This window comes from Desmodus rotundus, chromosome 10, assembly GCF_022682495.2.
Source record: "Desmodus rotundus isolate HL8 chromosome 10, HLdesRot8A.1, whole genome shotgun sequence".
In the NCBI taxonomy this organism is placed as follows: Eukaryota; Metazoa; Chordata; class Mammalia; order Chiroptera; family Phyllostomidae; genus Desmodus; species Desmodus rotundus.
In genome coordinates this window covers 44,423,550-44,440,982 of record NC_071396.1, presented here as the reverse complement: position 1 = coordinate 44,440,982, position 17,433 = coordinate 44,423,550, and the positions used below count along the sequence as shown (strand labels likewise).

Sequence of the window (17,433 nt, the reverse complement as noted above, 5' to 3'; positions counted from 1 at the left end):
GCAACTTGGTTGACCTTGAAAATATTATGCAACATGAAAGAAGCTAGTCACAAAAGACTGCTTGTTACCTGATTCCATTTATAAGAAATGTCCAAGACAGGCAAATCTGTAACAACAGACATAGATTAGTGCTTACTTATGGCTAGTAGAGATGGAATGGAGATTGACCGCTAATGAGCATGGGTTTCTTTAGAAGGGACAAAAATGGTCTAAAACTAGGTTTTGGTGATGATGGAACAACTTGAGAATATACTAAAACCGTTGAATTTTGTTCTTTAAATGGGTGAATTGTATGGCATGCGAATAATATCTCAATAACGTGTTAAAAAGAAAAACTTCCCTATACTGTCATATGGAAGAGGGAAGTCCTTGGGAAAAAAGGGAAAGGATAGAGTGCAAAATACAGGCAGAGGAACTGCCCTTCCAAAGAAGAGGGTTATTTCCATTGGGGACATTTGCTGACGTAGTGGTAGCAGGGCAGGCTTTGTGCTTAGAAAGACTCCACTTCATTTAATGCTCTGCTGTCACCATCTTAACATTTTTAGTAGTTTTTTTTTTAACCAGGGGCCTGACGTTTTCATTTTGTACTGGGCCCTAAAAATTATGAGTCCCAAGTGGTTGCATCTTATTTGATGTCTTCTGTAGTTGGAGGGAAGTGTAAAGTAAGTCTGTCAGCTGAGGATGGTAGAGAAAAGGGGCTAGAAGTTTAAGTAAAATAGGGTGAGCATGAAATAGTCGTGAGAAGCTACAGAAGTATGGGAGACTTGCCCTTCTGTGGCTACTCCTTTTGAATTTGTGGTGTCTTTGATTGGCCAGATTGTGCAGTTTTCCCCAGCACTCACTTGCACTAGAGGTCCAGAGGGTATTGATGGCAGGGTTCATCTAGGGCTAGGGATTTGTCAGGCATCTGTGATCAGGAAGAGAAAAGGGTAAGGAAGTACTTATAATGATGGATGGGGGTAGATAAGGAAGGAACAAGACAGGAGAAAGATCGTGGATGAAGATAAAATGGTAGGATGAATAAACTGGAGATTTCAGTGAGGAAGAAGTTTATTTCGTGAAGAAAATTGAACAGGGTTTGGAGGGATGTAAGAAGCTAATTGAATTGGTGATTCTGTAGTTTCTGTTGATGGTAAGGACTACCCAAGTTTGATCATGGACTGAATCAAACAGCATGGGGGGAAAAGGTTATCAGAAATGCAGAGGTCACGCAACTCAGAGGCCAGCTGGTGGCATGGGTTATCCACTTGGATGATGAAATTGCTGAGAATAATGACAGGAGTAAGAGGAAAAGCTGTGCGCAAGGTGTGAAATCCTCACTGCCAGTAGGTGCCTGACTCTGCTTTGTACCCTTGCTCTTTCCTTTGCTTGGAATATGCCTCCTTTTTTTCTCCTCTCTCTCTCTGCCATCCTCTTTTTATCCTCACCTGAGGATATGTTTTTTCATTGATTTAAGAAAGAGAGGGAGAGAAGGAGAAAAGGAGATAGAGAAACATCAGTGTGAGAGAGAAACAGACATCGATTGGTTGTCTCCCATACGTACCCCAAACAGGGATCGAATCTACCACCTAGATATGTGTCCTGTCTGGGGAAGGAACCTGCATCCTTTTGGTGTACAGGACAATGCTTCTACCAGCCAGGGCTCTACCACCTTCTTTATTCTCCTTACCCCACCTCAAAATCCTGTCACTCTTTCAGGACCCAGCTCAAATTACACCTCCTCAGTGTGTTGAATATATTTAAACTTTGACTACTGTTTTAAAAACATCTTGAAAGCATTAGACAAGTTACACAACTTAGGATAAAGAAGCAGTCACTGAACAATCTACAATTTTCAATGGAGGGATTAGTTGGTAAAGTAACATTTTCTTGTAGTTGCAGCTGATATCTTAGAGAGGACTTTTGGTTTTTTAAATGAAGATTATTGCATAACAAAGACATATGTAGTGTTTTCTCTAAAATTTAGTTTTAAATATTGATTACTAGATAAATCTAGTTGTCATTTGTTTTAACAGAACACTTTCTGGGAGATGTAGCCTTAAATGTGGTAGAGAAATTTTTGAGCTCATTATAATGCAAACCATTTTATCTTTCAACATATTTTTTCTTTAAATATACCAGAGTGGGCAGAAGTAAGTTTACAGTTGTGAGTATGCGAAACACAGTGTTTATTCTCTTTTTCATTATTTTTTAATTTTTTTTTTAATTTCAGAGAGAGAAGGAGGGAGGGGGTAAGAGAGAGAGAAAGAGAAAGAAACATCAATCGGTTGGTTGTTTCACCATATGTGCCCCAACCGGGGACTGAACCCACAATCTTTTGGTATATGGAACTATACTCCAATCAAATGAGCCACACTGGCCAGGGCCAGAGTTTATTCTTGCATTATTATTTATTAATTATTGTATTATTTTCTATAGGAACGCCATAAAACTACTTTGTCTACCCTTTATAGAAAACCGTACTTTTTTAAGAAAAAGAATTATCTTTAAGTTTAAAACTTTTTTCAAGTTGAGGGGATGATGGAAAGAAAGGAAGGAAGGAAGAAAGAAAGAAAGAAAGAGATCTATTTTAAATGTAACAATTATAACATTTATTACAATAAAAACAGGACATTGAGAAGCACTACAAATTTTTTTATAGCCTAAGAATAATATTTCACGATTATTAATTTGTTTCAGCCTGGAAAAAATCCTGAACTTAGAGGTACCAATTCTCAAACAAAGTTAAGCTCTCATCTAAAAATCAAAGTTCAGTCATCTCTCCAGAGGTCTGATCTTGAAAGCAATGCAGGTAAATCAGTTACCGAAGTTCTGCTGCCTCAGCCCCTGGAACCTGCATTGGTAAGCACTGGTCTTCTACTAACTACTTCTTGGAAAGGCTATGAAAAAAAAATGTACTTATTGGGAAGATTTAGATATGCACAATTTCTTAACAAATTTAGAGAAAATTTCAGAGACGCTATACTTATAGTTCTGTAAAGGCAGATGTTTGTGAATGGACTGACAGTTGGGACACAGATATTCAGAGAGGATTAAGAGTTAAGTCTGTACTGGAAGGTGATACCTGAGAAAGGAAATAGGGGAGGAAGCAGGATTGGGCAGGAATAGCCTCAGTCTTTTCTTTTGTATCTCAGGTGGCAGAATTTTATGGTTTTACTAAGACAAATACAATGTGCACAGAAGCTGTCTATTCATTTTCTTTGCTGCGCAGCCTGGCATTGGGACTGGTGACCCTGACGGCCAGCTGGGCTGCTCTGTGCACCATGGCTGTGCGGTGGCAGGAGGAGGGGCTGTGAGTGGTCTTAGCACGGTGACAGTTGTCGCACACCAGCAGCACTTCAAGCTCCTTGACGTTGTGGACCAGGAACCTCCGAAAGCCACTGGGCAGCATGGGCTTTGTTTTCTTGTTGCTCCCCTAGCCAGCACTGGGCTCAGGGTCTGGCCCTTGAATCTGCTGCTCACCCTTTTGTCAATGCCTCTGGGTCTCCGCCAGTCACGCTTAAGTGTGACCTGTTGGTCTGACTGGTGCCCGATGAACAGATTGGTCCTCTTTTTCACAATCTCGGGCTTCACAAGGGTCTGAGGGCAGCCATGGTGCCCAATAGGGAATGACTGCCCCCTGTGTAGGCAGCACTGAGGCAGAGAGCCTTAGTCTTCGATGCGGATCTGACAGAAGCTCTTCCAGTGGGGAAGTCTAGAGCAAAGATTGTCCATTACAGGAATCTTATGTTGGGCTGCTGTGCTCAGATGTTGGCTGAAGTCTGCCTGAGAAGATGATGGCCTCAGCCTGAGAGCTGAAGCCAGTTCTAGAGATGGTGCCACTGGGGACTATCAGCTAACTGCACTCCTTGCAGTGGAACAGCAGGCTCTTTGTTTAAGGTCTGAGCGGAGCACCTCCATGGCTTGCCATGGTGATGATAATAACAGCTATCACTGAGCATCTCCTACTCTCCAGGCACCAGAGGTTCTCTTTACAGGTGTTATTTGTGACCTTTGCTCAGCAGTCCCTAAGGGTAGAATAATCCCCAAGGTTCAGGGGAAGAAATTAAAAGATTATGTAGCTAATAAATTAGAGAGCTGACATATTCAGTATACCAGGTAAGTATCCCCATAAAAATTTTTTTCTTATTATTTTGATAAAAAATTTTCTAATGAACTATTCCAGATTACATCTTAAACAACTAGTTTCAGAGATTTTTAAGTCAGAAAGAAAAAAGAAACAACACAGATTTTCCTATGCTGTTCAAGTTTTAACTCTTGAGTTTGGGTTCGATACTTGGCAGCATATAATAGACACCTTTCAAAGAGATTTATCCAAAGGACACAGTTATTTCATGGAATCCAAGAGTCAAAAAGGCAGCTGGTGGCTAGAAAGGACGCTGCCTGTCTTCCCTCTTTTTGACTCTATCACTGTTTCTTTCTGCGCTGCCTCTCCACCTGTTCCTTTGTCTTTGGTCTCCCTGGTTTTGTCACTGAGTCTCTAGCTCTATCTCTCATGTTCCTGTCTCTGTTTTGATCTCTGTCTGTCTTTCTCTGTCTCTGGCTCTGTTTCTTTGACATCAGTCTCAGTCTTTCTGCTCAGTCTCTGTTGGTCTCTGTCTTCTCCATTTCTCTTCTTCCTCCCTCTCTCCCCTTAATCTTCCTTTTTTCTTCCTGTCTTTTGTCTCGCCATTCTCCCTCTCTCCCCTCCCCCTGCCTCTTTTTTTCCTTTAGTTTCTCCCTCCTTTTCCCTCCTCTCCCTTCCCCTCCCTCCCTCTCACTCTTCTGCCTCTCCCTCTCCCTCTGGCAGTCCTTCCCTCTGTCTGTCTTAAACTCTTTAGCTCTCTGATCCTGTCTCTTGCCCTCCCCTGTCTCACTCTTGATTTTTCTTTCCTTGTCTGCCCCTCTGCATCTTTAAGAAATAGAAAATGAGTCTCTATCCTACTTTGTACTTTCTTTAACTTTGATGTTCTGTAAATGAAAGTGTATGCATTTAAATGTATGTACTTTAAACCAACTATTCTTGATACATGTTTGAACAGCTTCAGAAATAACTTATAATCCCTTCCCATAAAAAGTACAGTATGTACTAGGAATTAAATAAATGCTATAAGTAAAATACCTTTCTTAGCAGTTAACAAAGATAATCAAAGCACCAGTTTCTAATTCAAATCTTTAATTAGCTTTTCTCCCTAAATTAATAGTGATTTCAACCAAAGTATTTTCAAATAGTTGTTACACCACATAAGGTTCTCTTGGAAGTTGTTTGATCTAGCTCAGGCCACAAAATTCTTTAGTTACCTATCTAGTGGCTTAAAATTTAATTAGCAGGTTAAAATTTTATTAGTATGACACATTATTTAGTCTACTAATTTTAAGTTGTGTTTTTGTGGTATTAAAGTAGTTTATTTCTTTCTGCTATTCAATCCCCTATTTCACAAAACATCGATAGGACACAAATCCCACTACTCCTGATAAGAAAAGCAGAGGCCTGTTAACAAGTACTCCAACTTCCCAGACATCTGGTTTAGAGGTAAGAATCAGTATTTGCACTTTGTGGCATCTATTTTCTGGTTCCCCCTCCTCCCTAATATTCTGTTTCTGTAACACCAGGGGAATATTGCACATAGAAAATGGTATTTTTATTTTTCTGTTGCATAAACACGCTTTCACTGGAAGTATTCTGTATATTGCTATACATAAAAGAAAGAAAAAGGAAACTGCAGCACCAACCTGTCTTGATGTCTGTCTGTCTGTCCTTTTCTGTCTCTGACTCTGTTTCTTTGACTCTCAATCTCAAACTTTGGGCTCACAGAAAGGGTAGATGGAGTTCAGTTAATAGGCGCCTTCAGTAAATTAGGTGAAGAAGAGGAAAAAATTACATGATGCTATAGCTAATAAAAAATACCTATTAAACAATAACTTTAAAGCTGAAGAGTATTATAATCTTTATAGACTGGTTTCTCCCCAGTTAAACATGCATCTTTTGAAGAACTTATTTCCAAAATGTCAGCAATTATATTAATTCAGATAAAATTGTTGATCTGTCAAGTTCACAAGAAAATGCTTCTAATGAAATAGTATGTTTCAACTTTCCTTTAATTACTTAAAAATAATTGGTTTTGCAATATTTAACTTCAACAAAAGAGTAATGTATTCTTTTATAGATTGATCTGTCCTCAGTACAAAAAGCATCTTTGGAGGAACTATTTCCAAATGTCAGCAACTGTGTTAATTCAGATGAAATTGTTCCTGTGTCAAGTTTGCAAGAACATTTTTCAAATGAGGTATTTTCGATTTTCCTTTCCATCACCAAAAGAAATACTTACGGTTATATTAGATTCTTTGTAGATGAGATACCTTTGAAAATCTGTAACTCATTTAAGCTTAATATCATGGACATGTGGAGTCTGCCATCAGTTCAATGCCAAATAAAGGATATTAGGCTGCTGCAGCCAAAACATTTTGCATCCTCTGAACTAAGGGATATTGAACAATTATAGGAAACAGTATTATCCTACTTTGATCCAAAACTCAGTTTTTTGTCTTTACATAAAAATTATGGTTATCAACCTCATTGTATTATGTGAAGTACTGTGCCCCATTAATAAAGAGTACAGAAAACTCATGGCTCTGAGAGCCATGGTGGGGGATGTGGGTGGGAGTAGAGAGAAAGGATGAGCAAAAAAAGAAGAACAGAAAGTGAGAGGGAGAGAGAGAAAGGGCCAGAGAGAAGGGAGCTGGGACAGAGGTACAGAGGGGAAGACAGAGTAAAACAGGAAAGAGGCGGAGCGAAAAGGAAGAGGCAGAACTTCAGGGCTGTGTAACTTCAGTGGTTCAGTGTAGCCAGACCTTCTCAGTGTGACTCTGGGGTGAGGGTGGGGATCCAGGTGGTGGGGAGGAAGCTAGAGAGAGATTGTAAAGATAAACCAGGACCAAGAGAGTAGAGGGTCTTGTAATCCGTATTAAAGAATTTGGATTTTTTTCCTGAGGGGAGCCAATAAGGAATTATGAGCAGAGCATGATATCAGGTGTTCTTACATAAAGTTTATTCTTGCTCCAGAGGTAGAGAACAGATGGTAAAAGGCTGAGACTAGAGGCAATTAGAGGGATAATAACAAAGAACAGCAGAAATAACTGAAGCAGACTAAAAAGTCAAAGGAAAAGATCAATGAAACTAAGAGCTACTTTTTGAAAGGACAAACAAAATAGACAATCCTTGAGCAAGACTTACTAAGAAAGAGAGGCCTCAAATAAATAAAATTAGAAATGAAAGAGGAGACATTACAACTGATACCACAGAAACACAACAGATCATAGGAGACTACTATGAACAATTACATGCCAAAACTGGACAACCCAAAAGAAATGGATGAATCCCTGAAACATAAAGCCTACCAGAACTAAGTCATGAGGAAACAGGAAACCTGAACAGATCAATAGCAAGTAAAGAGATTTATCAATAATCAAAAATCTCCCAACAAATGATAATACAGGACCAGACAGCTTCATGGGTAAATCCTAACAAACATTTCAATTAGAAATAATGCTTATTCTTCTTAAACTCTTTCAAAAGCTAAAAGAGAATACTTCCAAACTCATTTTACAATGGCAGCATTACCCTGATATCAAAACTAGACAGGACCCCATAAGAGAAAACAATTAGCAGGCAAGTCCTGTTGAACATAGATGCAAAATTCTCAACAAAATGGTAGGAAACTGAATTCAACAATACATTAAAAGCATCATACACCATGATCAAGTGGAATTTATTCCAGGGATGCAGGATGGTTCAACATTCACCAATCACAAAATGTGGTATATCACATTAACAAAATGAAGGATAAAAATCATGTGATTATATCAATAAATGTATAAAAAGCACTGTGTTTAGTGTTGAAGAGGTAAACTGTGAGACCATCCTAATATTTGTTCCTTTCCAGATAACTTGTTTATTTTTCTACCTGGTCTTTTGTAAGTAGAAAACATCCTTGTTTTAAAGATGTATTTAAATGTAAATTTTTTATTGAAATAAAGGGGAAGGGAAAAATGCTGTCATGTATATTTGAAAGTTGCTAAGAGAGTTGATACTAAAAGTTCTCATCACAAGGAAAAAAGAATTTTTTTTTGTAAATATATGAGGTGATAGATGTTAACTAAACTTGTTGGGGTAATCATTTCAAAATATGTACTATGTCAACATTATATTCTACACCTTAAATTTATACAGTGTAGTAAGGCAATTATATTTTAATAAAACCAGAAGGAGAAAAGGTGGGGGCTTTAGGAGTAGGCTGAGGCCTTTCAGTCCTCTTGCACAATATCTTTAGTTCAAACATTTTCTAGTACAACTCTGATTATTGTTTAATTTCATTTATTCTCCATTCTAAAATGAATAATTTTTAACTTTTCTCCCTGTACTGCATTAGTTTCCTATAACTGCAGTAACAAAGTACCACAAACTTCTTATAACAACAGAAATTTGTTCTGTTAAAGTTCCAGAATTTGAAATCACAGTGTTGGCTGTGTTTCTTCCGATGCCTTTAGGGGAGGATTCTTCCTTGCCTCTTCCAGCTTTGGTCAGCCCCAGTCATTTCTTGGTTTGTGGCTGTATAACTCATTTTAATCTCTGCTTCTATCCCTGTCTTCGTATGACTTTCTTCCCCTGTGCTTTTGTGTCACTGGGTCTTCATGTGGTGTTCGCCCTGTGTGTGTTTAACTTCGTCCACATTTCCCTCTCCTTATAAGGACACCAGTCATATTGGATTAAAACCCACCCTAATGACTTCATTTTAATCTGATTAAATCTGCAAAGACCCTATTTCCAAATAAGGTCACCTTTACCAGTATTGTGGATTAGGACTACAACATATCTTTTTTTTTTTTTTTTTTTTAGGATACATTTTAACCCATAACACTTGTTTTCCTATTTTTCTGTCTGATCAGTTGCCAGTTATCCATGTGGCCCCTCTAGATCTTCAGTTGCATCAAGTTTTCCATGAATTTCAACTTACTAAAGAATTCTCTTCTCGAGCCTTCTAACCTGTCCTACTATAGTGTGTTACATTGCCTTAATCACTGGGGCATAATTGTCATCTTGGGGTCTCCTTGTACCTTCATCCTGGGGACTCACTTGCCCTCTCTCCTCGGTTGGGCCTCCTGTTTCCCCCATGACTTTCTCTTTCTGCCTTATTTTGGTGGAGCTAATCATCCATTAGCTTCCTGAGAAAAGGTATAGAAACTGTTTGAGACCTTTCATGACTGAAATTGTTTTTATTCCATTCTCATATATGATGGATAGCTTAAGCTAGCCAGAGAATTCCAGGGTGGAATTAATTTTCTTTGGAAGTTTTCCAGCATAACTTTATTTTACTTCTAGCTTCCCATCTGAATTCGAGAAGCATGCCAATTCCTAGTCTTTTATTAATGACCAGCTTTAAAAAAAAAAATTTATTGTTATTCAGTTACAGTTGTCTGCATTTTCTCCCCATCCCTCCACCCCATCCCAGCCGAACCTCCCTCCCTCCCCCGCCTCCACCCTCCCCCTTGGTTCTGTCCATGTGTCCTTTATAGTAGTTCCTGTAAACCTCTCTCCCCACTGTCCCCTCCCCACTCCCCTCTGGCTATTGTTAGATTGTTCTTAACTTCAATGTCTCTGGTTATATTTTGTTTGCTTTTTTCTTCTGTTGATTATGTTCCAGTTAAAGGTGAGATCATATGGTATTTGTCCCTCACCGCCTGGCTTAATTCACTTAGCATAATGCTCTCCAGTTCCATCCATGCTGTTGCAAAGGGTATAAGCTCCTTCTTTCTCTCTGCTGCGTAGAATTCCATTGTGTAAATGTACCATAGTCTTTTGATCCACTCATTTGCTGATGGGCACTTAGGTTGCTTCCAGCACTTGGCTATTGTAAATTGTGCTGCTATGAACATTGAGGTGCATAGGTTCTTTTGGATTGGTGTTTCAGGGCTCTTAGGGTATAATCCCAGCAGTGGAATTGCTGGGTCAAAGAGCAGTTCCATTTTTAGTTTTCTGAGGCAATTCCATACTGTTTTCCACAGTGGCCTCACCAGTATTAATGACCAACTTTTTCTTCACTGTATCTTCAGTGTTCTGAAATTTCATAATGATGTGCCTTGGTATGGGTCTTTTTCCATGTATAGAGCTAGAATATCTCTTTTAATCTGGAAACTTACATACTTTGGTTTTGGAAAATTTTTAAAATTATTTCATTAGTAAGTTGTAGGTCTGCATTTTTTCTCCTTTACCTGGAACATGTATTACTTGGATATGAGCTTCTATACTGGCCCTCTCATCTCATTATCTTTTTAAAAAAACCTCTTTATCCTTTAGTTCTATTCTCTGGGACAGTCCCTCAATTTTACCTTCCAAATCTTATATTGAAGATTTTGCATCTATATTATAATATTTTTTAAAGATTTGATTTATTTATTTTTAGAGAGTTGGGGAAGGAAAAAGAAAGGGATAGAAACATCCATCAGGTGCCTCTTGCACACCCCCAACTGGGAACCTGGCCTGCAACCCAGTCATTGGCCCTGACTGGGATCAAACGGACAACCTTTTGCTTTGCGGGGTGATGCTCAGCCAACTGAGCCACATGGGTCAGGGTGTTACAATATTTTTTAGTGCACAAGAGAGAGCTCCTTTTGTTCTCTGGATGCCCTTTACTTTAACGTACTTGTTTTATGCTTGTCTAATTTTCTAATGTTAGTTAGTTAATCTCGATGTTTTCTGTCACTTCTGTAGTCTCTGTTTTCTCCGAGGTGCATCCTTTTCTTTTTGTTTTATTTCGTCTCTTCTCTCCTGTCCTCTTCTCTTCTCTTGCTCTCACTTGGTGTCTCTTTCTCTCTTCTTTATCTGTTGTATTAATTACTCATGTATGTACTCATATTTAAGACTGTGTTTTTAAAAACGTGATTGGACACTGTAACTCCTGGGTGGGCCTTTGTCGACTGTGAAATTTATTATAGGGTCATATGCCTGAGCCTTGTATTTATATCAGCAACATTAGATCTCTCCTTTTGAACTGCTAAAAGCAGAATCATTTTTTCCCCCCTAATATTTACTTTTTTTCACATGCAGACTAGCAAAACATAATCAGCTTTATTATGCAGACAGGTATCCTTCTACATTTTTAAAGAATTTAGGCATGTATGAATAGAAGAGCTCTTTAGAAAGGAAAAATTCAAGAATGAATAAAACCTTCCAATTTTGACCTTGTGACTTTCCCATTGCAATGGTTAAAATGTTTTTAGGTCATTCATTCTAAGACATATGACAGCACCTTAAAAGTGGCTGATCTATATCCCCAGTAACATTTTTTTCACATAACAAAGAATTAAAAGTTAACAAATATTTGGAGAAGTTATCAAAATGAGCAAAATTAGCATTTACTGATCTGGCACTTCTGCCTGTAGTTTGGGGCTGAAAAGGAGAGTGACCTGCTGTGTGAAACCTCCAAAATTACATGAACCACTAGACTGTCCAAATGGATCATAATTTGCAAAATCTGCATTTGCAGAATTCTGAGCTACATTAATGTTGAAATATGCCAAATTAGCAAAATTGGCTGTAGCCATTGACTGAGGAGCTAGAGCAGCAAATATGTATGAGCCAAGATCACTTAAAAGAGCAAACTGCTTCTTTTCCTGATGCTGTCCTTGAGAGCCACCTACAACATGGGGCTAAGTGTGCCCTTAAGTGCTGGGCTCTTGCTGAATCTCCTAAGAGATTTCGGTGGTTTGATCCCAGGTGTGCTGCTTGTGCTGCTGGCAGAGGGCCCTGAAGGAGATGCGTGGAACTGATGTCACCACTTTTGCTTGTTTTGGTGAGACATACCATCTTTTCTTTTCATATTTTTGTTGTAAGAACTCTCACTTTTTGTGGATACCTGAAGTCTGGAATTGCTGAAGATCTATCATCAAATAATCCTAGCTAAATCTGTTTACAGACTTCATTTCCATGTTTTTGCAGGAACTTAATTTCCTGTTGTGTGAATATTGTGGTGGAGATAGAGTTCACCCTGTGTGGTCGGTTTAACCCTGGCAGTCTGTCAGGAGCAGGAAGTACAGACCAAGGAGCCCAAGGTGCATTGTAGTAGGTGGAGTGTGCTGGTCCCAGTCAAGCACTATCCGTTGTGCTGTACTGTGCTGTGAAGGTGCTCATGTTCCGTAGCATCTTCAGGTGCTTCTCATGCTTCCTCTTGGTGCTGGCCACCTTGGCTGTGACACAGAGGGAGGAGGTTGCCAGGGGGCTGGGAATTGGAAGGCACTATTCTTGGGAGCCCATTGTCCCACAGGCTGCCCTGTGTCACAGCTGCCACAGCTGCCTTCTTCCAGTCAGCACGTACCAGCGCCACCCACCAGGGACCTGGGCACCACCCAACTGAACTGAGTTGCCCATGGCTAACTGACCCATTGTTACACCAACCGGTGTAGCCAGGACTACGGTCTACAGAATCTTTTAAGCTTTGACTGGAGAATATATTGATAGATAGACCTCTTTGGACTGGAAGTCTCAGTATCACTTTTATCAGAATACCTCCTCTTTCAACTGCTGGAAACCCCTCGGAGAGCAACCATTTGTTATATTCCCTTTTCATAGAAAAATCCTCCAGTCCTTTGCTTGAGTTGGGAAAGAGCAGTTACAAGAAGTGGGAGAATAGACCTCAGAATCTGACTGCTTTCTCTTTGTATATGTGCAGCATTCATGCAAAAGGGAATATGCATAGTTTAAAGAAAAAAAATAAATGAACACCCTTGTGCCCAACATGCTAACAGTGAGATACAATATTACAAATTCCGCTCCTCCAAAAGCCAGTGAGTCTCATTATGATTCCATTCACACTCTCCCGTAAGTAACTATTATCCTGAGTTTTGTGTCCTCTGTTTTTTAGTACTAAATCTTTTATCCCATGAACATGGTATATTTTCTCATTTATTTAGGTGTTCTTTAATATTTTTCAGTAGAGTTTATTATTTTAAACAGAATGATCTTGCATTTTTTTTGTTGGACATATGTCTTTTTATAAATTACATTTTGTAATATTGTTGATGGAGCATAAAAATACAATTGTGTATATTTGTGAATAACCCAAACCCTGTTACATCTTACTAATGGTAATATATGTCTGTAGATTTCTTTTGGGTTTTCTATGTAGACAATCATATCATCTATGCATAATAACAGTGTTGGGTTTTTTTTCATGTGAATTGTACCTGCTTGTCCTGGATAAGACTTCCAGTACAACATATTTCATACTTGGGATCTCAAGGGAAATTGTTTTCAAAGTTTCACTGTTAAGATTAAAGGTTATGTAACTTATAAATAACTGGTACTAAGCAGGATAAGATGTGGTAACAAACAACTCAAAAAATTTCAGCAGCTAAAACTGTTTTAAATAAAGGTTCATTACTTGCTCATATATTACCTCCATTGCTCATTATAGTTGACAGAGTAACCATCTTGAATATTGTTAGAAATGATGCCAGTGGGAAAAATAAAGCTGTGGAAAGTCTTCTTACATTGGTAACTAAATGTTCTGGCTTAGAAGTGACGTGATTCTGCTCAAAACTCATTGGCCAGAAAGAGTCATGTGGCCTTACTGAACCACAGGGCCAGAAAGTACATCTTCTCCAGTAAAACCCACAAATCTTTGAGAAACAATACTCAGTACTACCAGCATCCTTTGCAAGGTTGAGGTCTTCCCCCTATTTCTAGGTTGCTTATGTGAATATGATTTTTATTCAGTTTTTTTGCATCTGTTGGGTATATAGTTCTTTGTTGACAGCCATTTTCCTCTCTGCTTTTTGATGTTATCGTTCCACTGTCTTCTGACTTCCATATTGCTGTCGCAACTCTTCTGTTAGCCTCACTGTCATTTCCTTTCAAAATGTATGTATACAGGAAAGGGTTAATTCAGCAGGCCTGCACATTCCCACAGTTCTCAGGACTATCCTGTGGCAAGGCTCCTGAGAGATGATCTTGGAGTATCCTGCCTGATAAGGATATCTCTTATGTCCTGAACCACCCAGGTAGTTTATCCTAATGTGATCCTAATGTGATTTTGGTAAATACCTGTTTTTGATACCTAAGTCTTTGGGCCACCTTGTATCAGCCTGACCTCTGGGGGACTGGGGTCTGAGTCAGAGCTCACTGAGCTTCCCTGGTTGGCAGCACCGTACACATGAGAGAATTAATTGCTGTTCATGTGACTTCAACCAGGAGAGGATAACTCAAAGCTTGTCTGTCTGGATTCAGCCCTATAGGCCTTTTCTCCTGGACTCCACTGTATGTACCTTTTCCCTTTGCTGATTTTAATCTGTATCCTTTTGCTGTAATAAACCATAACTGTGGGTATAACAGATTTTCTGAATCCTGTGAGTCTTTCTAGCAAATCACTGAGCCTGAGGGAGGTCTTGGGGACTGATGTTTTTTCTTTCTGTCTTTTTTCAAAGTTCTCCTAATCTTGGGTATGCTGTAATTTCACTAGAATATATACATAAATGGATTAGTATTTTTGTGTATTATTCTTTTTTATTTTAATTTTGCTTGTGCTATTAGGCTTCCTGAATCTGTGGACTCATGTCTCTCATCAGTTTGGGAAATTTCTAGGCTGTTATCTGTTTTGTTCTCTCTGGAATGGTAATTAGCATATGTTAGGCCCCTTCCTATCCTTTATATCTCTCAACCTCTTTCTAATATTTATAACTTATTTGTTGTATTCTGAGTAAGTTCTTCAGTAATTCTCTCTAGCTATGTCTACTCTGCTGCTTAAACCTGCCATCAAAATTTATTTCAACAATTTTATTTTTCATTTCAAGAAGTTCTAGTTGTTTCTTTTTCAAGTCTGCTTTTCATTCCTCATTGTCTACTGCTTGCTCATCCATAAAATTTGAATTGTTAATCCTTTAATCATTTCATACATTGCTATTCTGTTCTGATTTGGCAATCTAATATCTTCTGTTCTGAGGGCTTAAATCCACTGTTTGATATTCTTATGTAGTTTCATACACGGTAGCTTTATTTCTGATGAGTTTGGTGCTTCCTTTATTGTTATAGTGAAATTATAGGAGGAGGTAAAATGTACTGTGTACATATTTCTGCTTGGAACTGTTCTCTGGTCTGAATCTTGAATGACAACTCTGACATTGCCCCTGACCCTGACCATTTATTTTTCTTGCTCTTATTTGATAAGAGTCCCGTAGACCTAAATTGGGGGTCCTATCATCCTAAGAGTATTTGTGTCTGTTTCTACTACAACAGCTACAGCTAGGGTTGGGTATCAATCTGGGGCCACTTTAGTCCCCTTTAAAGATTTTGCCTTAGTGTGGAAATTCCAGGTTCAAGCACCCCTTTATCCTGTTGGCCCATTAATAGTGTTCTTATCTGAGTCAGCCACCGTATCCAGGGGCATGGGATACATTGACTGGCTAGGCTGGGTGTCGTGGCCATGTTGGGGCTCAGAAGTATCATCAGCTGCACCTGATCCATATGGAGGGGTGGTATGCAGGCTGGTAGAATGAGTAGGTTCTCCCAAGAGAACTAGAAATAGCAGAGGGATAGAAAATGAATGCTGGGCTGGAAAATTGCAAATGTTCTCTACTGAGGATGATATGGAATTTTATAGCAGAAAAGGTTTCTATATAGGCTGTATTTAAGATGAGAGGAGCCCTGGCAGTGTGGCTTAGTTGGTTGGGCATTGCACTGCAAACTGAAAGGTTGCAGGTTTGATTCCGAGTCAGGGCACATGCCTGGGTTGCAGGTTTATTCCCCTCTCACATCGATGTTTCTTTCCCTCTCTTCCTCCCTTCCCCTCTCTCTAGAATCAATAAAAGAAAAAAAAAAAAAAAAGAGGATCCCTTGATAAATACATCTCTACTTTTGTGTACTTAGAAACAAATATATCACTTTTGAAAGATATGGTATTTCTTTATTCTAGAGACTCTCTGCTTAATGGGAAATTGTCAAAATTACATGAGTTGGAAAATCAAGGAAATTTGGTGTTTAACTCAGAATTAAATTAATTTTTTTTTAATTCAGTAAATTTTGTAAACACTCTCCCACTTTGGAGTTCTTGAGTCTCAACTCTATCAGTGCTTTTTGTCTCTCCTTAAATAAGTTATCCAATCTCTCAGAATCTAAGTTTTCTCATTTTACGACTGGGGATAATGTAATCTGCCTTGTCTGGCTCTTCTAAGTATTAAATAAGTAAATGTTTTAAAGCTAATTAGTGAGTGTCCAGAGTGGATAAGTATTTCATGAATGCTTTTAATGAATATTTATGAAGTATGGGTGTTAAGACTATTTGCCTTTGAAATAAAATAACATACAAATGTAGTACCTGAAAGAATTATACAATGTCTACTTTTTCTTCTTTTTCAGATTCCTTCAAATACATCAGAAATATGTTGTATAATTAGAGCATCACCAGGAACTAGACAAATGAAAAGTAAAAGTGTTACTGTAAAGAAGAAGAAATTTTCTTTTCCTAAAGATATTCCTCAAGGTACTATAGTATGAATGCAGAGCCTACTTTTAAAAAGCTATAAACATGTTTTCCTGTAAATTCCTTATGTACACAGGACGTTGGGTTGTAAATTGTATCCTGAGAGTTCCTGCACAAGTGCAAACAGTAAAGTTACAAGTTTGGTCAGGTTTCAAAACCTCGTTAAAATACTTTTTTGAAAATCGAGTATTTCACCTTTTGAAAAGTCAACTAATGCCAGTGATTTAAAAGGTATTTAAGATAATTCCTCTTACAACTATTAGAAGTTTAGTGTTGTTAGATTTTATTTTTAGTAGCCTTCTTTTTAACGGTATAGAGATATTTTTGTATTTACTTAACATTGGTTGAACACTTTCTCTGTGAAAGGCATTCAGCTAAGCACCTTATTATATCTCATCTATTTCTCACTATGACTTTATGATAGACAAGGTTTGTACTATTATCTTCATTTTATAGCTTAAGAATCTGAGCCTTAAAGTAGTATGCAGTTTAACCAAGACCATATGTCTACCAAGTGGTAGAAGGGAATTCAATCTTTCTATTAAACTCCGAGTTTAGTTTTCTCTACTTCCCCCACTGCATATCAAACCCCATTGATCCTTGTCCCTATTTTTTCCACAGAGCCTGTTCTGAGCACTCCTTAAATCCACAGAGATCTTCTTTTCTAAGTTCCTTGTATTCTTAATTCAGTGCTACTCATTTGACATTTAATAATATACTACTACCTGACATAATTTATAATGCTTACTTTTTATATTCTTTAGGTTATGAAGTTTTTAAGGACAGAGGCCACATAGTAGACTTCTATTTCTATCTCTGATAACATTAGCATAGTGGTGGGGAATAGTAGAGGCTGTATCAGCCCAAGTTCTACCAAAGAAATAGAACTAGTAGGATGTAAATACATACTTGAAGGAACTGACAT

The 17,433-nt window shown here is 38.3% G+C and overlaps 1 protein-coding gene across 1 annotated transcript in view; it reads left to right on the top strand.

The window, feature by feature from the left end:
• MEIKIN (meiotic kinetochore factor) overlaps positions 1-17,433 on the top strand; it is a 71,426-nt gene that overhangs the window by 43,802 nt on the left and 10,191 nt on the right. Inside the window, exons 10-12 of the mRNA XM_053913157.1 lie at positions 5,432-5,512; positions 6,147-6,266; positions 16,385-16,508. Of these exons, the coding sequence (XP_053769132.1) occupies positions 5,432-5,512; positions 6,147-6,266; positions 16,385-16,508 (325 nt within the window). The remainder of the gene's footprint in view (positions 1-5,431; positions 5,513-6,146; positions 6,267-16,384; positions 16,509-17,433) is intronic.